The following is a 23,974-nucleotide window of genomic DNA, read 5'->3' as shown; positions in this document are numbered from 1 at the left end:
TAGAGCTGCTCTCAGTGATACAAAGGTCTCCCTTTATCCACTTAGCCTGACTCCTAATCCATTTTACCAACTAGATCATCCCTCGGTCATCTTTGACAACAAAAAACTTGCTTGGCCGCACACACACAGATGGAGGGACTGGGGGAACCGATGTCATGTAATCTGTACATTGACAGACTTATGTTGATGTTCCTACTTCTTAACATGTAGTGGGATTTAAGAGTATATTATAAAGGGTTTATGTGTGATAGATTATGTGTCTGTGGGTGTGTGTGTACGGTGTGTGTGTGTGGGGGGGGGGGGGGGGTGGGGTTTGGCAGGGGTCAGTGTGTTTTGTACAATGGTTGTATTCTCCACTAAACGTTTGAGATGTGTCTGTTCATGCACGGATAGTACATCTATCTGGACATTCTCGCCTACCCTCATCCTGTACATGTTCGCTGTTGGCGTGTTTTGATTGGCACCGTTTGTTTTTTCCCCAAGTTTCACGTTAACTAGGTCAGAGTGCCGTGGGGGGAGAGGGGTTGTGTGCTTGTCTATAGTCTGGGGTTTTACTGTGAATTTCACCCAATGATTAGCCTTCGATTGGTCAATTACGCAACACACAGAGTTAGCTAAAGCGGGTTGTGTCCTGGAAGAAGATGTTGTCTTTGTCACAATCTGCCAGAAAGCTAGTGGACCTCACCTGTTACACATTACCATATTTCAGCCATCCATCTGAAGTCTTCCTACAAACAGATAGACAGATACCAACACAAAAGCGGTATGTGTCTGATGTTTGTTTTGAGTTCAGGTCCTGCTATTTTAGCCCTCAGGCATACCAGTGGTACAGAGGGGTGTGTGCCAGTGTGTCAGGTTGGTCCTTGGCTGTATTTGGCTATAATCCAGCAGCATGACATGCCATTGTATAGCCGCTGGCATGCGTGTAGTTATACGGTGAGGCCGGTCTGCCAAAGGGCAGGACTGATGGATCTCCATAATTAGCATGGACATTAACATATCATAAATATTGGACTAAACACAAGCAAGACCTCTGACATTTTTAATTAGGACTGCCCAATTTATCCCAATTTTTCGCCATTTACATATCGATCTTATTTCAAAGCAATCTTGCTTCTACATGAAGTCTGTTTGGTCTGATTTCTCATTGATGAAATCTGTTCATCAAACAACTGCTCCTAATTTGTATGCAATTAAGACTGAAAGATAGACTGAAATTCACAAGGATCACTGAAAGGGTACAAATCCAGCAAACCCTGTCTGGCAATGGGGTGATGAGTAAATGATGCACCCTTGGATTGAAAACAAATTTCCATCTCCGATTTGATGATGACAGTAAAAACTGCCTTCAACTGCAAACAGTGTTTCCCTTGGCACCAATTTCTAGCATAAAAGTATAACCACTATCAATTCTAGGAGAAAGCAAACGGGGATTATCATCTTGGGCTGCAGTCATGAAGCTGGTTGAGAACGACAGACCTAGCCTATCAGTAAAATGAACTGAATCAAGTCCTAATCGGATTCACCGTCTCTCCCTTTCCCCTATGCCTCTCTCTCCCTCTCCGTCTCCCCCCCGACCGTCTTCAGGAAGGAGCAGAGTGTGTTGTCAGCGGTCAACTGCTGGAACCTGCTGCTGGCGCAGGTGAAGAGGGAGAGCCGAGACCATGCCACCCTGTCCGACCTCTACCTCAACAACATCATCCCGCGCTTCGCCCAGGTCAGCGAGGACTCTGGACGCCTCTTCAAGAAGGTAGGGCACGCCTTCTAGAGAAGCCCTACTAGATACTCGCATGCTTTGATGAGAGTACGCTTGCACTCTACGAATGGGGTCTATGAATGGGGTGTTGGATTGCAAAGATCCTGACATGTCTGTTTAATATTTGATTATGTTTAGTTGGTTACATGATGCATGTTTCAAAGGCTGGCGCGGCGGCGCCGTCTTTTGTCTGTTGTTTCACACCGATATGATGAAATGAACGTATGCTATTGCTAGCGAAGTGACAGCTGTGTGCCCCAGCAACACAAGGACGATCACATTTTGCCCTTTCGACTGCGCTTAGTCTCCCTCGGTTGACTCCAGCTACTGCTGGAATGATCGCATTTTCAGATTGATTAGATTGTATCTCTCACCAGATTCTCCACTGTGTATGTGTGAGTGTGTGTGTGTGGGGGGGGGGGGGGGGGTCTTCTCAGCGCTCTGTTTCCTCCAGCGCTGAGAAGACCTAACAGAGAACATGTGGCCTGTGTTCTCCACTGGAGTCCCATGCTCCCGTTTCCTTCTCAGACCCAGCCTCTTCCTGTCGGGGAGATTTAACGCGTGTAAATCTACAGGAGGAACAGAGGAACCGCAGGAGTAGCGCACAGGGGGTTGAGCGTCATTAGAGGTCAATGGAGAACAATGGGAACGCGGAGTGTGTGTGTGTGTGTGGATCACAGTGAATAGGACTACAAGCTCAATGTGACCTTTTAATTCTAGTTAAACACCAGCACTGAACCCCTTCCCTGGGAGTCAGCTTTTCATCTCCAGGCTGGAACGCAAGCATGCACTCACACACACACGGACACACACAGCGTGATCATACAGTCACAGGTGTAAAAGCAAGGGTGTGTGTGTGTGTGTGTGTGTGTGTGTGTGTGTGTGTGTGTGTGTGTGTGTGTGTGTAAGCCAGCTTGTGAAATGCACTGGCAGGCCCTGTTGATTTACATTGTGATATTCTTTGAACTCAACTCTGAACGTTGGGAATACAAATACAAAACGCTGACACACACAAAAGCAACACTTTTGTTGCTTCTATCTCGCTCTCTTTTCACTCTCTCGCTGTCTCTCTGTCCGACCCTCCCTCCCTCTCTCTCTCTCTCTCTCTCTCTCTCTCTCTCTCTCTCTCTCTCTCTCTCTCTCTCTCTCTCTCTCTCTCTCTCTCTCTCTCTCTCTCTCTCTCTCTCTCTCTCTCTCTCTCTCTCTCTCTCTCTCTCTCTCGTGTGTATTATGTTGGTCTTGCTCTGTTCTCTTCAACTCATGGGCGAGCTACAGGCCTCTTTGAACTTTTTCACATAGTTTCACATAACTCCTTTGGTGTTCCCCCCACACACACCAATCCACACACGGTTGGTAGCGGTGAGGTTGCAGATTTCAACCAACTAAATCCCCCCCCCCCCCCTCCCTTTCCAAAGACTACAGTGGCCTGTACTGGCCTGTATCGTGTAAGGTACCGTCAACTTGATGTCTGCGTCTAAGACATCGTCTCCAACAAGTGTCAAGAGATGAGGTTGCTTGATAGCTTTATGAACTGTATGGACTTTGGGTCATAGCTTACCAGTTAAGGTCTTTTTACATTTTTTCCCACTTCAATGAAATGTGACAAATTCCTGAGCTGAATTGGACGGTACACATTCACCGCAATTTTATATTTGCGATAAAGCGGCATTGATTTGAATCGTATCAAGTTCGATTTATGACGACATTAGCTAGATTGACCGTCTCGGAAGCAGTCGACACACTACAAGCCAATGTTTACTTGCACTGAATATAGGTTGCTTTTGGGATATACAGCTGTAGCAACAACTTTCTTTGAAAGAGTGATGGCCTACTTTTTGTTATAGAACAGGGAATTGACCTCAATCGACCACTTCATCATAATAGCCCCTTATCCTCAAACTGCCCTTCGCTGCACTATTTTATACTTGGATCTAAGTACATGGCATTCTGGCCAAAGTACGGAGCACTCTTGTCTTCCCCTGTGTATAGGAAGCGTGAGAGGGGGGTTAGGATTCCAGGAGACCTATATATAATGGCAATTGTGTGTATGGTTATGTATCGCTATATCTAGCAAAAGCGGTGGATTTTGGTGTCCGAGAGAGGGTTAAGCTTTTCGGACCCTTATACATAACACTTCTCCGTTCACTGGGATGCACTCGTATGCTTTTAGTAGAGAGGCAATGACATCGAACAAACGTAAATTTAGTAATTAAGAAATTAACTCACGGTTTGTCACCGACATTAATGGGCGAAGTGCTTCTATTCACATCCTGTTGGGTTTTAACATGGCTCATCGATCGACCCAGCCAGTCTGTCAGAGACAGAGTGGCAGGTCAAAGGTCAGCCCCCCCCCTCTTCCTCGCCTGATAGTGCTCAACGACTGATGGCTCTTTGATTGGCTGTTGTCCACGTGGGTCCCGCCCTTCCCAGCACACTGTTTAATCACCAGGCATAGTTTATCACTGCCCACGTTACTGTCTATTCTTACACAAAATCAATGAAGATTTATCCTCCATATCTTCTTTGTTGGCCCATTTCACTTCCACTGACACTTATTTCACATAAACCCTTGTCGTGGTCACTACCCGGCCTCCCTTTGAATGTCACCATCCATGCTCCTCTCTCTGGCTGGGTCACCCTCTCTCTCTGCCCTCTACCAACCAGTCAGCTCTCTGCCCTGCCCCCTTCTAGTTCACCTCCTGACCTTACCCACTTACCCCCTCCTCCACGCTTTCCCCCCCCCCTCTCTCTCTCTCTCTCTCTCTCTCTCGCCCACTCTTGGCAGAGATGAAAGACAGATGCTCACCATGTGCTGGTCCAATCAGCCGCTTTGTCTTGCCTTCGCTCGTCGTCGCTGAGGTCATTCTCCTGACTGACTACCTATCTCCTCTCCGCTATCTTCCCTAACCTTGATTGTCTCCTTATGTCAGACCTCTGTCTCCGCTCTGTTTCCTCCGTTTGTTTTTGTGTCCGTTTTTGTGCCTAAAAGTTAGATACGTTAACTTCTGCTTTTGTTCTATTATAGCTTCATGAAGTTGGCATGACTCCTAAGCTAAATGCATGCCTAGCAATATAGATGTATGGCTTAGGCTGGAAGCTGAAACCCATTACATCAGGTTTGTGTTTATGAAGTGTGTGTGAGTTTGTGTGCGCAATGCATCATATTTGAGTTTCATCAGTAAGTCTAGGCCTATGGCGGAGTTGTCTTAAGACCCCCATACCTCGTTAACCCCCACCCCTCCTCCTGTCATGGTTTCTCATTGCTCCACTCCATCAGTGCTTCTCCCATCATGCACCACTGCATTTTATCAAGGTCCCTGCTCTTCCCCTCTTTGCTCTCTCTACGTCTCTTAAACCACTCCATTTTTCTCCCTCCATCACTTTCACTTTCTCTGCGGTCTCTAGTTTCTGCCTCCAACTCCTCATCCATCAAATGCCCCAGGCTGGTCCTGATCATCCATCTGCAGTAGCCCCCTCCCCCACGCCCCTCTGGAGGGCTGTGGCTGACTCTCAGCAGATACCGGTCACTCTGTGCAGGTTTAGACATCGAAATGTGCAAGCTCTGTGTTTAAATATGAACCTTCAATGGACCGTTTAGCATTTTGTCTTGGCACAAGCTATACTTATACGTATTCTATAACAATGAATCGATGCATCATCATCATTGTCTGCCCTAGGAAGCTTGCCCTGTGATACAAAGGTCAAAGTATAACATTACTATACAAAAATTAATATTTTGAATAATAAAAAATACAGAAATAATATCTATACACTTAAACTTCACTCTACCTCAGTAAATGACTGGCTTTATTGGCGTTATTCCCCAAGACGCGGTATTCTGCACAGTTTTTTCTACTACTGCGTTTGCACCGTCTCCTAAACTGTGAAGATGATAAACTTGAACTGGATCAACGTCCTGGGACTCTAGCCATTTCAATCCCCTCACATTTTTTTTATTTTATGTCCACTTATTTCATTTGGTTTTTTTTCGCCCGAGAGGAAACTGTCCAAATTATTTCTTGCCACAAAATTGTGGACCAGTCAAGCACCGCGTTATATTGGAGGTTGAGTTATATCGATGCGTGTTACAGCGAAGGTCAAGTGTATGTGTATATACTGTATTGATATAGATATAGCTGTATAGATATAACAATAAACCAAAGAGGTGATGGTGGTTGATGTTTATGTGGTCTGATGGCCCTGCTTTTGGCATCCGTGCTTCACTAGATGTTAACTGGTGTGAAGAGCCCATTGAAAGCTCCACTGCTCATAAACACCATCCAAGACAACATTCTTTGGCTCTGCTTTTGGGTAAAGACGAATAACTGTCCCTTTTCTGCCAACAGACCTTCTCTTTAACATCTAATGGAAAAGAGAGTATACGGGGTGACACATTATCAGGATTAGTGAGCACCTATTTGTGGTCCTCAGACACCCAACTAATGAAATGGGTTGTTTTGGCATTAACTGTTCATTGTTGTGTTTTAAATGGAGGACAATTACATGATTGTTTCCCTGTCTCTATTCTACAGAGTAAAGAAGTGGGCGTACAGCTCCAAGAGGACCTGATGAAGGTGCATAATGAGCTCTATACGGTAAGACACCAACCATAAGACACACACAGGCCCACATCTCATGGCCTGCATCATTGTATGTTTTTTTGATACACCAATGTCCCAAAAGAAGTGACCACAATGAATTAAACCAGCTATGGTTTGTGTTTAAGGAAGATCCTGTGCTTTTGTACTTCAATTTGGCTGTTGCCTGACACGTTTTGGCAGACAAATATTATAATGATTATAATAATATTAATCATGGAAGCAACAGGCTGGCTCGGATTGAAATACTACTATTTAGCAATAAAAAAAACATATCTGTCCTCTTTACACAATACAGAGCATGAAAAAATCGTCTCTCAGTCGTTGTATTGGGAACGTCTGCAATCACAAAAACATACAATTACCCGGGCCCTGCCCTTTGATTACAGCCCTGCTAGCACCTTCTTAAGACGTGCAATCCACCAAATGGCATGTCCGAAGCTGCTCCCTGATTATAGTAATCATTCAGTGCTTCAGCTGATTATTGATCTCCTGAAGGTCACGACATCTTCAGCTGTTGCATTGCCTTGGTTTTCTCACGCTGTCAAAGCACATGGTGCTCATGCATTGACTAGGCAGACACTGACACGATGTGTTTTGAGTGTGTGTGAATTGGTCTATATGTGTGTGTGTGTGTGTGTGTGTGTGTGTGTGTGTGTGTGCGCATGTGTCCATCTACACACACACACGCAGGGGTCAGAACGTCAAAACTTCCATCTCACAGTGCAACCACAGACCCATAATGCATCCCACTGCTATAATTACAGTATATAGTAAATTACAGAAATAGATTCTTACAATCACACATACACACTCTAGCACGCACTAATGTGTATGTGTGTGTGGGGGGGGAGGTGCAGTAATGGTGGTGTTGCAAGGTGGTCACTGAGCCACTGCTGACCTTGCCCACTAAACCCAAACATGGGCTTTCCCTGTGGAAATTTGTTCTGGTTGGTTTTCTGTTAATTTCCCTCAGGTTTACTAAGTTCCTTAGGGGTAAATGAGTTGTTTAACCTCAACGATCTGTTTGCTGCCTTCTATTCAGGCATCCATTATGCGGTGGGGCCCTCATCTTATCCTCTTTTGTTTCAGGACGTTTCCCCTGTCTGTATAAGGGCATCAGTCAAGAGGCTTTACCGTGACCTTATATACTGGCCTTATACGGCCTCATTGGCCTTAGAAAGATGCATTCAAATCCCAATAACTCCACTGACATCACTTTTCAGGGTCTGATTTGGATGGAGGGCTGTGCACATGATGCGTGCCTTAGGGCAATTATCGCAATGAATGTTGGATCTTGGAATATGTTTGTGCACATTTTTTGACACTTAACAGTTTATCATTCAATTAATTCTAAAAGGAATGTAATCTATAATGATTGTTGTGTATGTGAGCGTGTGTGTGGGTGCTTACCTGCCATCAGATTGTCTGGCCTTGTTTTGGAATTCCACTGCTTCAAAAGCATCCATGGAACGTAGCGGGGCCGTGCCTTCGAGATATCCATCTGTCAATAGCTCCAACAGACACGTGCATGCACACACACACATCGACTTATACAGCCTTATCATGCATGCAGAGAGAGGGGGAGAGAGGGGGAGAGAGAGAGAGAGAGAGAGAGAGAGAGAGAGAAAGAGAGAGAGAGAGAGAGAGAGAGAGAGAGAGAGAGAGAGAGAGAGAGAGAGAGAGAGAGAGACTTGCATGAAGAGGCTGTAATGTAAGCAGACAGATTTGATGCAGAGCCAGACCAGTGTGAGAGAGATGCGCGCACACACGCTCTGCATCTCACACACGTTCCTCTGCCTCTGGTCCCGCTCCCAGGTGATGAAGACGTACCACGTGTACAACACTGACAGCATCAACGCCGAGTCTAAGCTGAAGGAGGCGGAGAAGCAGGAGGAGAAGCAGATGGGGCGCTCCGGTCGCCAAGACGACAGGCAGACCCCCCGCTCCCCGGACGCCCTGGCCAGCATCAAGACGGAGGACAAACACGTCCGGCGCTCCAGCGTCAAGAAGATCGAGAAGATGAAGGAGAAGGTGAGGCGGGGGTTGACGTGTGGACGGTGTTCAGACCCGCGGGGGGATGGAGGACAGGGCCTCCCTGTCGGCCTCCACACTGGCTGGAGACGGTGTGTGTTTTTGCCAAGTGGCGGCTAATATGTGCTCCTTGCCGAACCCGCGGACAACAGCTGGGCTCTGTCACTGCTGGGTGGTTGTTTACAGTGTCCAAGGTTTCCTGTTATCCATAATCAATACTCAATCTAACGCTGTCCCCCCTCTCCATTCTTGACACTTTTTTTCGAATCACATCTTTCTCCCTCCCCATCTTTTTCCTCTTTCTCCTTCGTCCGCACTCTTGTGCTCTCTCTCTCTCTCTCTCTCTCTCTCTCTCTCTCTCTCTCTCTCTCTCTCTCTCTCTCTCTCTCTCTCTCTCTCTCTCTCTCTCTCTCTCTCTCTCTCTCTCTCTCTCTCTCTCTCTCTCTCTCTCTCTCTCTCTCTCTCTCTCTCTCTCTCACTCTCTCTCACTCTCTGCCTCACTCTCTGCCTCTGTCTCACTCTCTCTGTCTCCCCCCTCCTCCTCCTCCTCCTCCTCCTCCTCTCTCCTCTCTCTTCTTCGTCTTCTCTCTACAGAGGCAGGCTAAATACACAGAGAACAAGCTGAAGGCCATGAAGGCCAGGAACGAGTACCTGCTTGCTCTGGAAGCCACCAACAGCTGCGTCTTCAAATACTACATCCATGACCTCTCCGACATCATCAACGTGAGTGTCCCCACGTGTGTGTGTGTGTGTGTGTGTCTGTGTGTGTGTGTGTGTGTGTGCCCAATTGTTGAAGCTCTCTTCCCCCCGACGTTGCCAGTCTCCTTAGATTATCCTCAGTGGTTCGGTAATGAGGGCCTCTTCCTCTGTATTCTCTCTCCTCCCCCCTCTCTCTTCTCCCTCCTCCACCTCTCCTCCTCTCCCTTTCTGACATGTGTCAGCCACCACCAGCCTTCAGAATGGCGGTGTTGTTCCGCTAGACTAGGCAGGCTGCCCGGGGCCTCGGCCTCCAGCTCGCTAGGGGCCAATGCTAAGGGCCTGGCCTGAGAGACACAGGCAACTCTGCTCACAGACATACTGGAACACTACCACCAAGTGTTTGAAAAAAGGCTAAAACATTGGTTTTTCTCTGTCTTAGTTTACGTTCAATCACTTCTGAAATCATGTCACGCCTGAATGGACAAATTTTGGTCTTTGTTTCTCCCTCAAAATCTGGCAATATATTTTGTAATTTTCCGCCACTTTTATCCCATGGGTCTTTGAATATCATCTTTATTGATATACAATATATAAATGTCCAAAAATTATGTATTTTTTTTACAATGTTACCTTTTATTAAAGCATTCAATAAGTGTTACTGCTTGCAAATTCCCTATATTCAAGCAATTTTAAAACGCTGTTACACTGATTTGATCATGTTCTTACCATCTCGTCGACCAATCAGATTGCCGGGTCAGAACTAGGTGTTGCTATATTAAACGTTGTGCTTTGTTCCGTGTGTGTGCGTGCAGTGCTGTGACCTGGGCTACCACGCTAGCTTGCACCGCGCCCTGCGCACCTACCTGTCCGCCGAGCTCAACGTGGAGGCGTCCAAACACACCGGCCTGGAGGGCCTGGAGGGGGCGGCGGAGTGCCTGGAGCCGAACGGGGACAAGCAGAAGCTCATGGAGACCTACAACAACGTCTTCTGTCCGCCCGTCCGCTTTGACTTCCAGTCGCACATGGGGGACACGGTAAAGAGGGCGCGTGGGTGCGCGAGGGAGGGTTTGATATGCAGACAGGCAGAGAGAGAGAGAGCTTCAATACCATTATATCTTCATTTCTGTTGGGACCCATTATATACAGCATGATCGATGGAGTAATGCATCCGTTTTCAACAGCCAAAGAGAAAATAAAGACTTAATATAATGCTATCACTCACATCTATCTTTTAAGAAGTTGCTACGACCTTTTGCTAATGCAGATTACATTTTGTGTGTGTGTTTGTGCGTGTTTGTGTGCGTGTGGACATCAGATGGGTATGATGTGTGCCCAGATGCCATTGGAGGATGAGCTGCTTCAGAGGCGTCTGCAGCTGCAATCCCGCCTCTCGACCCTCAAGATCGAGAACGAAGAGGTCAGAGATCCTCATCATCACTCCTTTCTCTTCCCCTGTGGCTTCCTCTCCTTCTACCCACCCTCCCTCCCATCATATCCCTCTCTCCTCCACTTCATCGCCGGGACGGGAGATAGTGTAGAGGCTCAGGTTGTCCGAACCCCAAACATAAGTAACTGGGTTTGATCACTCGAGGACACCATACAGCCTAAAGCCTCGTGCCCACTGCCTCCGTCCGTTGACTGATCCCTATTGACTTTAAATGGGGACGGACGCGCAATGCATTGTGCGCTCCGTCAAAAAGTTGAACATTTTTCAACTTTTTCGGCAGCTACGGATCCGTCATCCAATCAGATCGTGTATGCAAATGTAAGCACTGTGACACTACTCGGGCTCTGACGACCCTGGAAAGCTCCCCCATCTGTCAGCCACGCCTTCCGACATCCTCTGACGGACGGTGCAGTGGGCACGAGGCGTAACTGTAGGTGTGAGATCTGAATCCACTGCAGGGGGCTGTAGATAGAAGCATGTGCTCAATCGGGGGGGTTCTCACGCATTTGAGCCTTCTCTTCTGCCAGGTGAAGAAGACCATGGAGGCCACGCTGTCCACCATCCAGGACATGGTGACGGTGGAGGACTACGACGTGTCCGAGTGCTTCCACCACAGCAACAGCATGGAGTCGGTCAAGTCCACCCTCAGCGAGTCCTACCTGAGCAAGCCCAGCCTGGCCAAGCGGCGGGCCAATCAGCAGGAGACGGAGCAGTTCTACTTCACGGTGAGAGCCAATCAGAATAGGGTATCCTTTGGGAATTCCACGTGAAAAGGAAAGCACTCAAGTGGTTTATTTTTCACGTGTTTATGTAGAAGCTGAAGGAGTTTCTGGAAGGCAGGAACCTGATCACCAAGCTGGAGGCCAAGCATGACCTCATCCAGAAGACCCTGGGAGAGAGTGAGCTTTACCACCACATTGTCTGCCTAAACAAAATACACATATCCTCCCACACCCACACGTGTGTGTGTGTGTGTGTGTGTGTGTGTGTGTGTGTGTGTGTGTGTGTGTGTGTGTGTGTGTGTGTGTGTGTGTGTGTGTGTGTGTGTGTGTGTGTGTGTGTGTGTGTGTGTGTGTGTGTGTGTGGTGTGCCGAGACACATAAGGTGTGTGTTTGCGTGCTCCAGTGGCAGGATCGTATGTGGATGCAGCTGTGCCTTTTGAGTCCGTGCATGGGGTTCCTATGAGACAACCCCATCCCCTTGCTCCCACAGGAAAAGCTTCCCTGAATTATTTGTGTGTGTCAGTCTGTGTCTAAATCTGTGATGCGGAGTGTGTGTGTCTAAATGTGTGATGCAGAGTGTGTGTGTCTAAATGTGTGATGCAGGGTGTACGTCTAAATGTGTGATGGGGGGGAATGTTTCGGTCAATGTGTGATGCATGATGGGAAGTCTCTGTGTCCAGCTGTGCCCCCCCCCACTCACCACCCTAACCGTAACCCCTGCTGGGACTCCACTAAAGCTCTTTATCTCTCCCCCCTTCCCTCTCTTCCTGTCCCTCCCTGCTTTAGGCCAGAAGACCGACTGTTGCCTTGCCAGGTAGGTGTGGTGGAGGAAGGAAATATGCTAGCTCTCTTTTGCTATCTTCTTTTTTCTTTTCCTCTCTCTTTTATATTTATCTCTTGCTGTCTCACTCTCTCACGCACGCACACACACACATGTACACACAAACATACACCCACAAACATACATACACACAAACATACACCCACACACACACATACATACATGCATACATACATACATAAACATATACACACGCGCAGACACATACACACAACCAACAGATTAACAGCAAGGCAGCAAGGCAATTGTCTTAGCCTTATTCGCTTAAAGCAATTTTCCTTCTATCACGGTGTATAGTCCTTCTCAACACGTGTGCATATGTGTCTGTACAAATAGGCCGCTTCCACAGTTGTGTGCATAAATAGATTCTGCAGACATAATGACAGAGTAACGCTTCTCTCTCTGTCTCTCTCTCTCTCTGTGTAGCGGACGGAGAAACTCAGCCGTGCGGAAGCAGGTAATTATCCGTATGTCTGTGTGTGTGCGTACGCGTGTCTGATGTCGGCTCATAATCCACTTACAGGAATATCTCCAGCCGTGACTGTATGTTTCCTCAGTGTAGCTTAAGGTTTATGACTTATTAAATACATCATCCATCCCACTCAACCTAATGTGCTTGCTAGTCTTGTGGACATCTGCATAGATGGAAAAGCCTAGCATGCCCTTGCTTTGTCCGTTGCAGTCTTTGTGATTTTTGATGCTGGTTCAAATTATTGCATCCACATCAATGATGTCATTGAATGTGCGTGAGCCCCCCCTGGTGTCTCAATCATGCAATGTTTGTTTTAAATAAAATAAAAATAACAATATATCCTGAATAATTATCGAATCACACCATGCCACAATAACCCAAGATGTGCACGTGATTGGCACATGCAATTGATCGCGCACATAGCCTCTACTATCTCGTTTGTCGTTTGTATGTCATTTTACCCCAAAACCCCAAAACAAACAAAAGGAACAAAAAAAGGAGCTGTCTCCTAGCAACAGCTGCTAGGTGCTGCTCCCACCCTCTCCCCCCATTTCAATCCCTCATGTCTCATTCCCTCTCTGTCTGTGCACGTGTGTGTCTGCACGTGCACGTTTGTTTGTGCATCTATGCGTGTAGGTGCAGAAATCCTCCTGCCAGGAAATGTTTCTATCCACTTCCTAAATATAATCTCTCCCTCTCTCTCTCCCCTGATCTCCATCTTCCTCGCTGTCTCTCTGTCTCTCTCTGTCTCTCTGTCTCTCTCTCTCTCTGTGTCTCTCTCTCTGTCTTTGGCTCTGTCTCTCTCTCTCTGTCTTTGTCTCTCTCTCTCTCTCTCTCTCTCTCTCTCTCTCTCTCTCTCTCTCTCTCTCTCTCTCTGTCTCTCTGTCTCTCTGTCTCTCTCTCTCTAGGACTCGGGTCAGACCATTCCTCTGATGGTGGAGAGCTGTATCCGCTTCATCAGTCGCCATGGTGAGGAACATTTTCAAGCGATGTGATTGGTTTAACACCAGATGTCACTATGACTGAGCCCTGATTGGTTCTGTTATCACCGTACACAATTTTCGTTTGGCTCTGTGAGAAATTGTAATTTTATACAAATTTTTGTCTCCAGTCTTTATGGTAATTTCTTGAAAATATAATCATGCAATAAGAAGCCATATTCAATTTTGTTTGTGTGTGTGCAGGCCTGCAGCATGAGGGCATCTTCAGAGTGTCTGGCTCCCAGGTGGAAGTGAATGACATCAAGAATGCCTTCGAGAGAGGTAAGCCAGCAGGACTTCAAACCAATTAACCTCCAGAGTCCCTTGTAAAGTAGATCCTTCATTCAATGAAATTCGAAAGAGCTTTATTTGCATGGAAAGCAGACATTGACATTGTTAAAGCAGTATTATAAGAATTGTACCAAGAAAAAAGATCCAGGAATAATATAAATGTAATAAAAGTGTTGACCTAAAAGAAATGTTAGTAGCACGCATCAAATTTAAGACGATGGTACTGGCATACAAGGCAGTCGATGGAACTGCCCCTGCCTACCTCCAAGCATTGGTAAAGCCACACACCCCAGCTCGATCCCTCCGCTCAACTACCTCAGCTGGACGTCTGGTACCGCCATCGCTAAGAGCTAGCAAAGGCCGTTCAGCAAAGTCACAACTTTTCTCGGTTTTGGGACCTCAGTGGTGGAACGAGCTCCCTGCCATTCTCAGGACCGCAGAGTCGCTCACTATCTTCCGAAAAAGTCTCAAGAATCACCTGTTCAGAGTCCACCTCGACTCTGCATAGCCACCCTCCCCCTTCTGGCCACCATTGTAAGCTGTATTGTATTGTGTTGTATTGTATTGTATTATAGTACTTAACTGTGTAGCAACTGCAGTAGCTGCTATCATTGCTGTAACACAGGGAATTGGTTAGCCTAGCGATTGTTGTACTTGCGCTTGGTTCTATGAACATCCTTACTGTACCGACAGCGATATATTGTTGCACTTCTTATGACAAATGTACTTATTGTAAGTCGCTTTGGATAAAAGCGTCTGCTAAATGCTCTAAATGTAAATGTAAATGAGGAACTTGCCAAGGAATAGCACTCTAACTAGTGTTTCCCCTATCTCTGTAGACAATGTTTATTATATTATTACCTTGTCTTACTTCCTGTCTGTCTCACGGTCTTCCTGTAGGTGAGGATCCGTTGGCAGGGGATCAGAATGACCACGATATGGACTCCATCGCTGGCGTCCTGAAGCTCTACTTCAGAGGACTGGACCACGCCCTATTCCCCAAGGAGGTCTTCAATGAACTCATATCCTGTGTCTGTAAGTGTCTTACTGTGTGTGTGTGTGTGTGTGTGTGTGTGTGTGTGTGTGTGTGTGTGTGTGTGTGTGCGCGCAATTGTTTGTATGTGTGGATGTGCTTGTGTGCAAACGATTGAGTATTTAAGTGTCTGTGTGTGTGTGTGTGTGTGTGTGTGATCTCTTCTAGCTATGGAAAGTCTCCAGGAGAGAGCAGTCCACATCCGGAAGGTTCTGCAGTCTCTGCCCAGCAAGACCCTCATCATCATGAGATATCTGTTTGCCTTCCTCAACCAGTAAGCAGTGGGACACCACAAACGCAAACACGAACGCGCGCACAAACACTATAACACTATATCTACTGATGAACTGACTTCTTCTTAACTTTGGGTTGTCTGGTAGTATGGGCTCCCACAGTTCTAGATGACCAGATTTGGTAGCCCTTTGGTACTGCTGCTGACCACATTGAACCCTTTAACCCCCTAACCTTGGCATTGTAGGCTGTAAATCTCCCTTATAACCCCCTAGAGGGACTTTTCTCCTTTTTATTATTTTCTTTTTTCTTCAAGAATTTGGGCTGATGTTGTTTTTTCTAAGACTATACACATGTCAAAATATGCAATATATGCAATAGGTTCAGTCTTGCAATATGATCAACCATTAAATCACAGTTTCTTTTAACACATACACACTCAGACACACACTTACACATCCAGACTTGAGACACAAATTCTCTCCCACACTTGACTAAGACGCCTCTGAGTGTAGGCTGACAGACAGACGAGAGCCGGACAGAAAGGGGATCGTAGCGGGTGAGAGAGAGGACGGATTGTGGCTGAATGGTAACGTGAGAGCCCTGGGTAAAGTGTGTGTGTGTGTGTGTGTGTGTGTGTGTGTGTGTGTGTGTGTGTGTGTGTGTGTGTGTGTGTGTGTGTGTGTGTGTGTGTGTGTGTGTGTGTGTGTGTGTGTGTGTGTGTGTGTGTGTGTGTCCTCTCCTTGTGGTGGTGAATCAGGGAGCTCGTACCACACTGTCCTCTCTCACTCCTACTGTTCCGTCAATGATGTGATTCATGCACGTCATCTGGTTCAGCCATAGCACCGACTCTGCAAACTTACACAAGCACACACACCCCTGCAAGCACACTCGCACTCTCACTTAGTTGCGAGGCTCTGGGACATGGAGTAGATGGGTTGTTGCTGATTTTTCTGTCCGTTAGAGGCATGCTTGTGTGTTTTGGTCCGTCTGTCTGTAAGCGATCGCTCTTGGCTCGTAAATCTGTCCGGACATTCTTGTCTTATCTTGTAAATACACTCTCCTGCATGTTTTGTGTCAACAGACACACTCCGACACAGTATCTAACTCTCTCTCCCCCCCCCCCCCCCCCCACCCTCCCAGCCTGTCCCAGTACAGTGAGGACAACATGATGGACCCCTACAACCTTGCCATCTGCTTCGGCCCCACGCTGATGTCGGTCCCGGAGGGCCACGACCAGGTGTCCTGCCAGGCGCACGTCAACGAGCTCATCAAGACCATCATCATCCACCACGACGGCATCTTCCCCGGGCCCCGGGACCTACAGGGGCCCGTGTACAGCGCCCCCGGAGCCCTGGAGGAGTTCTGGTGAGGGGGAGGCAGCAGGTGTTGGGTGGAGGGGGGATGTTGTACACCGTAGTGGTGAACCCTTATTGATTATTCGTATTAGACGTGCATCCACTCTTACAGTTTGGGACATTTGGGATTGAACCCAGGATGTTTCGGACATTCTAATTGTGATGTGGGGGGCTGGGGGGGAGCTGTTGATGAGGGGGGGGTGGGTTCCAGGGGTAGTGGATGATGGAGATATCAGGAAGGCAACAGGTTACATTTTGTCAGCCTGTTATTCGCTTCTCTGGTCTGGTATGGTCTAACTGGGCTAGTGTGGTCTATCTAGGCCCCGTCCACACGAAGCCGAAACAGGCAAAACCGTTACGGTTTCGATCTATCCGGTTTCGCAGTATCTCCGTAAAGACGGAGTCAAGCGAAACCGGGTAGATCTGTAGAAACGCTGTAGTACACATTCCAGGCCCATAAGGGGCGCTGCTTCTGCTACAGAAATCCTTGTTGTTGTGAGTTCTGAGACTCTGCGGGCTTAACAGTCATTGGCTAGAGGGTCGAGGGGTGGGGCGATGACGTCATGGTTTACGGTTTCAGTCGGTTTCAGGCGTCCACACGAATCCGAAACGAAACCGGGTAGATTTGAAACCACCTCCGAGGGTGGTTTCAGAAGTTTGCGGTTTCGGTCAGCGGATTCGCCGGCTTCGTGTGGACGGAAGGCCGAACCGTACAAGACCTTTGCGGTTTCGCCATGAAATCGGCTTTGTGTGGACGGGGCCCTAGTCTGATACTTTTGGTTTTGGTCTAGTCGTGTCTGGCCTGTTCCGGTCTAGTCTAGTGTGTTCTGGACTAGTCTAGGCTTGTCTACTATAGCATGGTCTTGTCTTGTCTAGTCTGGCCGGTTTTTGTCTAGTCTGGTCTAGCGTGTTCTGGTAAGGTCTGGTGTCGTCTAGTGTGGTCTGGTCTAGTGCGGTCTGGTCTAGTGCGGTCTGGTCTAGTGTGGTCTGGTCTGGTCTAGTGTTGTCTGGTCTGGTCTAGTGTTGTCTGGTCTGGTCTAGTGTGGTCTGGTCTAGTGCGGTCTGGTCTAGTGTTGTCTGGTCTAGTGTTGTCTGGTCTAGTCTGGTCTGGTCTGGTGTTGTCTGGTCTGGTCTAGTGTGGTCTGGTCTGGTGTGGTCTGGTCTAGTGCGGTCTGGTCTAGTGCGGTTTGGTCTAGTGTTGTCTGGTCTAGTGTGGTCTGGTCTGGTCTAATGCGGTCTGGTCTAGTGTTGTCTGGTCTGGTCTATTATGGTCTGGTCTAGTGTGGTCTGGTCTAGTGTGGTCTGGTCTAGTGTGGTGTAGTCCGGTCTAGTGGTGTAGTCTGGTCTAGTGTAGTCTGGTCTGGTGTGGTCTGGGCTAGGCTCGGCTAGGCTAGTCTGGGCTTGGCCAGGCTAGTGTGGCTTGGGCTAAGCTAGTGTGGTCCTGTCTAGTGTGGTGGGGTCTGGTCTTGTGTGGTATGGGCACACAAGGCACAGTTTATTCTCTAACACACAGGAGATTAAAGGATCGTCTGGGAGGCGCAACACCATCACACACACACACACACACACACACACACACACACACACACACACACACACACACGTGTGTAAGCACATGCATGTGCACCAACATACGTGTGCGCGCAACAATCAATTTCAAATGTGACTGTGCAATCACACAGCGAGGGTGCAGTAAAAGTGACTGAAACAAGTTGGTGCAAGTTGGTCAGGAAACACACTCTGGGGAGTTATGTGACAAAATAGGTTATCACGCCTGCACAGCTTGCCTTTGATGCGCCAAACCACACAGCGGTTCTCAGAACACATCAGAGAAATGCAGATCAGAGGATTGTTACCCACATGCGCACGCCAATGCAGATTCACACACTCACACATACACTCACACATACATGCCTTTACATGAAACCTGATGGATTTTGCAATCCTAATGTTTTTTTATTGCTCGGGAGTAGAATGGTTTTCATGGATGGTGTTTCTGATGACTTCAGCACAGTGCCGAGCCAAGGTGTGTGTGTGCGTGCGTGTGCGTGTGTGTGTGTGTGTGTGTGTGTGTGTTTTGAGTCTGTGTTGCTCGGTGTGGATGTCACAATGGAAAAGGAGCAGCACTGCTAGGGAACATGCAGTGAGTCATCAAGTCATCTTTGTCACTGTGTCCAAGACGGAGTGCATCAGCTCTCTCTGGCTTCTAATCGGTTGTGGTTCCTTCGTCTCCCTCTACCAGTGACAGCCCCCACTGTGAGGCCCCCCTGGTCGACCTTTCTGCCCCCAACACCCCCACTGTGGTCCAGATCAGTGACGACGGTAAGCAGCGCTCACACAAGTATAACTAAGTCATCTTTCCCTGCTTATGTCTCACAAAAATGCTTCATCAACTCACATCCTTCCTGCTGGCTTGTGGAAAGCATGCCTGATGCCACCAATTCTGTTATTTACTGATTGTCTCAGCTTCTACCTGTAATTTCGCTACGCAATTTCAAGCTTTCACGCTTGGCTTTTCTTTTTTTATCACTAAGCCCTTGAAGTATCCTGAAGCACTGTTCTGTCCCGCTTGGCACTAACGCTTTCCACTCTTTCCTCCACCTCCCTTTTTGTCCCTCTCTTGCTCCTTCTTCACCGTTGCTTTCCGTCTCTACTGCGCGACATACGTTGGTTGAACCTCAGGCTCCTTGGGCGTTTCAGAGTCCGACCCCATCGAGGCCGTCGCTCGCTTCGACTACACCGGGCGAACCAATCGGGAGCTCTCGTTCAAGAAGGGCGCCTCCCTCCTCCTGTACCAGCGAGCCACAGACGACTGGTGGGAGGGGAGACACAACGGAGTGGAAGGACTGGTGCCGCACCAGTACATCGTGGTCCAAGACATGTATGACATTGCCTAAGCGCCCGCCGATGCACACGATAACTCAATGTGCGCGTTAATGCTGTGGTAGTTGGGTGTCTGTACTGAGGGGTTGACGGTGTGTTCTAGGCCTGATGGCGGCCGGGGCAGCCCCAAGCCTGATGTTGAGTCCCGGGACCTGCTGGAGGAGAGGGTCTCGACTAGAGGCAGCGCCGCCTCCCCCACCGGAGCCCACGTAGCTGACATCTACCTAGCCAACCTGAACAAGTCAGTGTCTCTCTTGCTCACTCTCTCTCTCTTTCTCTGTCTGTGTTAGATTGCTTTCTCCCTTTCCGTCGTGTGTGTGTGTGTGTGTGTGTGTGTGTGTGTGTGTGTGTGTGTGTGTGTGTGTGTGTGTGTGTGTGTGTGTGTGTGTGTGTGTGTGTGTGTGTGTGTGTGTGTGTGTGTGTGTGTGTGTCCTATGCTTCTAGTTCACACACTATTGATATCAAACTCCGGCCCACCCCCCTTTTGAGATTTCTCCAAAATCCCGAGTGCGAGCTGACGGTTGGTCTCCCCTCCTCCCTCAGGATGAGGAAGCGGCCAGAGTCCGGCAGCATCCGCAGAGCCCTCCGGGGCTCCGAGAGCGACGGCACCAGCCCCGGCGCGGGCCCCGGGGCCCGGACCGCCTCCCTGCCCGTCGGGGCGGTCATGGCCAAGGAGAGCGGAGACAAGCGGCCAGTGAGCGCCCACAGCATCCTCAACTCCATCACGCGCCACGCCTCGCTCAAGACCAAGGTCCGCCCACCACACACACGTCTCCACAGTCAACCCCCCGGCCACGAGGAGGAGCCGGGAGTGGTTTTCGATTCAACTCAATCGGCCTCGACGAGAAACTCTCTGTATTTTGTGCGTTCAGGTGGAGAGTCCGCAGATGCGTAAGACGTCCTCCGCCGGTCGCTCCAAGAGCTTCAGCAACCACCGACCCCTGGACCCCGAGCTGATAGCCCAGGTGGACCACAGCTCCCAGGTGAGCGCACGCCACTCCTACCGTCCAGGCGCGCCCCGCGATCTGCCGCCCCCCGTGCTATTGTTTACCCCCCCGCTCACCCCTCGCCTCTCCTCAGGACATCGAGGCGGCCATGAGCTCGGCCCTGAGCGAGCTGCGGGAGCTGGAGAGGAAGAGCGCCTCCAAGCACAGGCCGGCGCCCGACGTGGTGCTGGACACGCTGGAGCAACTGAAGGGGGTCTGCGGCGGCGGCGGGGGCGACCGAGGGGGGAGCGGGGGGGCGTCGGAGCCCTCCAGCCCGCTGCACTCCCGCCTGCTGCGGGACGGCGAGGGGGGCTCGGCCCACGGCCACCCGCTCCAGCGCAGCGTCTCCTCGGCCAGCGACGTGCCCTCCTCCTTCCGGCCCATCAAGACCCAGCTGCGGAGCCCCCTGCCCTCCGCCACCTCCCCCTCCCTCTCCCTGTCCTCCTCCTCCTGCCTCTCCTCCTCCGTGCCCTCCTTCCGGGAGTGCCGGCCCCCCGCCACGCGGCCCAAGCCCGTGGTGTTCCCCAAGGGGGGCAGCGGCGGGGGCAGCCCCGTCACGGGCTCCCCCACCTCCAGCGTGCCCCCTCCCCCGCCCTCCCCCCACACACACTCTGTGCCGCCGCCGCCCCCTCCGCCCCAGTCCAACGACAAGTCCTGTCCGGCCTAGAACACCACCACACACACACACACACACACACACACACACACACACACACACACACACACACACACACACACACACACACACACACACACACACACACACACACACACACACACACACACACACACACACCACCTCTGCCCCATCTTCTCTTTACTGCTTCTCCCCCCCACCCACCCCTCACAAACACGCACGCACACACACACTTACACTTCATCCCAACTTCCTGTCTGATACACGCATGGTAATTGACTCATTAAGTTTCACCATACAACACAAGACCCCAACTACTTTACTACACATATGTAGCATTGACCTAGCGGCCTCCAGGCGTCCCTGTTAGCTGCCACCACCAGCTCCATCTCAGCCTCTGTCTTATCCCACACATCCCATCACCTTGCGTGAGATCCCTGACTGAGCCCATTCATCTGTCCGCAAACACCATCTCACACACAAGGGAACAGGACTCAGGGTTTATAGTACACTAGTTTGCGATGCTTGAGATTGCGGGTTGATTTTTTTGAGTGCAAGACTGTTACTGACATTTATACACCGATTTGAGTGAGGAACATTGAGCACTGTTGAAACTTTTCAGTTTTTTGTACAGTAGATTACTTTTATGACCCGTCGTGGACTTGAAAATGGGGTGTTTTATTCCTTACAATAGACTGTGAAACTCTTCTTGAGATCTCGGTCCAATCCCGTCACACCAACTCTGATCTCAACTGATTTGGAATATAAGAGTGAGTGGGGGAGATAAACCGACGGATGGATGAAGAGGAAAAATGTGACGCAAGACTACAAGCGAGAGCTGGGGCCAAATATCAACCTAAATCAAATGGCTTCTCTCTACGCATGGCCTTCCTCTTCCCATTTAGAGTCAACACGGACAACGCTGATTACTGTTGCTATGTCTTTCCACTAGGACCGCAGGAGCAGCATATTATAATGTGCTTTCTAACCCCTGACACGTAATTCAGAATCTGTAGCAATAAAGGAGGTAAATAAATAAAAGTAAACTAGCAGTTTGAGGAATTATGTTTTGTTTTTCCCTGCAGCTGTCCCTGTGTGTAAGGGGCAAAATTTTTTAATCCACCATTCCTATGCATGATGTTGGATTACACGCACACGCACAACCCAGGATATATATGTGTGTCAGTGTGTGTTGAGTCTTTATTTGGCAGCTATTCGCCTTTCAGGTTCTCTTAGCATGCTGGGCAGTTGTATTGGCAAGCGGACTGACTGCATCAGCATTGTCAACATACAGCTATAAGACAATAAGAACAAGTATGATTATAGCTTGCTCTTATACTCGCTTTTACTCTGATTTAAAGACAACAAGGGTTTTACACTTCTAGCGGTGTGTTTGAGTGCGTGTGTATGTATGTTTAATGATCATGGGTAACTGGAAGCAAACACACTGAGGATGTTTCCTGAGTGGGTTGAAGGTTTTTGGTAGAAGCACAACCAACCACCTCATCCAATTAGTTAAGAAAAAAGAACAAGAAAAAAAGGATTGCTTATATTATTACTACTCCAAGTTGGTTATTAATAAATAAATATATATATATATATATATATATATATATATATATATATATATAAATTGTAAAAAAGTTAAACTTTGTTCCTGTCGGCTGTGTATGGATATGTGAGTGTCAGTATATGGAGTGCGTGTCTACAGTTGTATATGTAATTTCACATCCAGTTGTCATCACCACCACAAATATTGTTTCTGGACCAGTTGAATATAATAAAAGGGAACAAACTGCCTTCTGGAGACAGGGGGAGGTGCAATCTGCTTTCAATGATGGTGACATTCAGCATTGACTTGAATTGAATAGATAAGGGCCAGGTTGGGTTCCCTTTAGCTTCCAGCCAGTGCAGTACCAACACCAGTTGCCGGCCAGCATTCACGACACAAAGGTTATACCCAGAACCGTGTATGGACCAAACACGACTTTTAGGGAAAACCTTGAAATGAGAATATTTACAGAGAAATCCTAATGTTTTCATCTCTCTGCAAACTCCCATTTACAATGTATCCCTTTTGCGAACTTCTCTCAACTTTACGTATTGAATAGTTAATTCCTCTTATTTTCAATAACATCCCATCTACTGACCAGTGAAACCTACTTAAGTCCCTCTCTACCCGGTCATATTTGTTAATCGTCCTGGGGTTTGTTTGTCTTATCTGTTACGCTTACCTCATGACAACTGGAGATATTGTAGGGGTTTTCTTTGAGTTGTATTTCTTGCAGTGAGTGATTTAAGTGAGAAGACTTGTACTAAACATAAGTGCACACTCAAATACACACAAATGTAGACTTTGGGGATACCGTGGGTTCTTTTTTCCAACTATGCTGTGAAGGAGTCAGGGCCATCTTGTCTCCATGGGGCCCGGTTAGATCTTGGCCCTGCCGTGGTGCACGTGAATGAACTTGGTGTGCATGTATGAACTGACCAAATGGGGATGCTTTTAGTTTTTTGTCTAAATGGAATATGTTTAAAATATGCATTTATTGTGTCCATTTGAAACAGCAGAACTAAAAAAAAAGAAGACTGTAATGTCAAATCTATTTATAGTTGTCTCTGTATTACTGAAAAAAATCCTGTGTTCAGGTGTACTTTGTATATACAATGTTGTACATTACAGAGGTACACTCTTTTTTTTGGTACAATATTGTACAGTAATAGCAATAGTAGTATAATCAAATAGGCCTTATATAATTCCATGTGTAGTTCTTGCAGTAATCTGTTTCCTTTTTATTTGTTGTTTTTTAATAAACTTGCTTGCAATAAAATCTTTTCATTTGTCTGATCATAAACGCCAATGAGCACCAAATAATAGGCTACAATATTGAAACCGTGCTTAATCAAGGTTTGGCCTATTTTGACTAATTATGACTGTTTTACTGATCCGTGCACTTCTTTACTGAAGTCAGTAGTCACATATCTCAACCAATTTTTATTAAATGT

The 23,974-nt window shown here is 48.1% G+C and overlaps 1 protein-coding gene across 3 annotated transcripts in view; it reads left to right on the top strand.

The window, feature by feature from the left end:
• srgap2 (SLIT-ROBO Rho GTPase activating protein 2) overlaps positions 1 to 23,799 on the top strand; it is a 53,163-nt gene extending 29,364 nt beyond the window's left edge. For 2 of the 3 annotated variants that reach the window (XM_030373759.1, XM_030373758.1), the window contains exons 3-23: positions 1,588 to 1,750; positions 6,289 to 6,351; positions 8,173 to 8,388; positions 8,983 to 9,111; positions 9,900 to 10,121; positions 10,403 to 10,504; positions 11,062 to 11,259; positions 11,349 to 11,433; positions 12,043 to 12,070; positions 12,524 to 12,554; positions 13,478 to 13,538; positions 13,754 to 13,831; positions 14,741 to 14,875; positions 15,042 to 15,147; positions 16,248 to 16,472; positions 18,705 to 18,784; positions 19,145 to 19,343; positions 19,449 to 19,586; positions 19,889 to 20,096; positions 20,218 to 20,328; positions 20,426 to 23,799. In XM_030373759.1, coding sequence (XP_030229619.1) covers positions 1,588 to 1,750; positions 6,289 to 6,351; positions 8,173 to 8,388; positions 8,983 to 9,111; positions 9,900 to 10,121; positions 10,403 to 10,504; positions 11,062 to 11,259; positions 11,349 to 11,433; positions 12,043 to 12,070; positions 12,524 to 12,554; positions 13,478 to 13,538; positions 13,754 to 13,831; positions 14,741 to 14,875; positions 15,042 to 15,147; positions 16,248 to 16,472; positions 18,705 to 18,784; positions 19,145 to 19,343; positions 19,449 to 19,586; positions 19,889 to 20,096; positions 20,218 to 20,328; positions 20,426 to 20,998 — 3,151 coding nt within the window. In that variant the 3' untranslated portion in view covers positions 20,999 to 23,799. The remainder of the gene's footprint in view (positions 1 to 1,587; positions 1,751 to 6,288; positions 6,352 to 8,172; positions 8,389 to 8,982; positions 9,112 to 9,899; positions 10,122 to 10,402; positions 10,505 to 11,061; positions 11,260 to 11,348; positions 11,434 to 12,042; positions 12,071 to 12,523; positions 12,555 to 13,477; positions 13,539 to 13,753; positions 13,832 to 14,740; positions 14,876 to 15,041; positions 15,148 to 16,247; positions 16,473 to 18,704; positions 18,785 to 19,144; positions 19,344 to 19,448; positions 19,587 to 19,888; positions 20,097 to 20,217; positions 20,329 to 20,425) is intronic. The other variant, XM_030373761.1, reaches the window with a different exon arrangement.
• Positions 23,800 to 23,974: the final 175 nt, after the last annotated feature.

The sequence above is a fragment of the Gadus morhua genome, chromosome 13 (assembly GCF_902167405.1).
Source record: "Gadus morhua chromosome 13, gadMor3.0, whole genome shotgun sequence".
NCBI lineage: Eukaryota > Metazoa > Chordata > Actinopteri > Gadiformes > Gadidae > Gadus > Gadus morhua.
The sequence above is the reverse complement of the archived record's forward strand: the minus strand, read 5'-3'. Positions and strand labels throughout refer to the sequence as shown.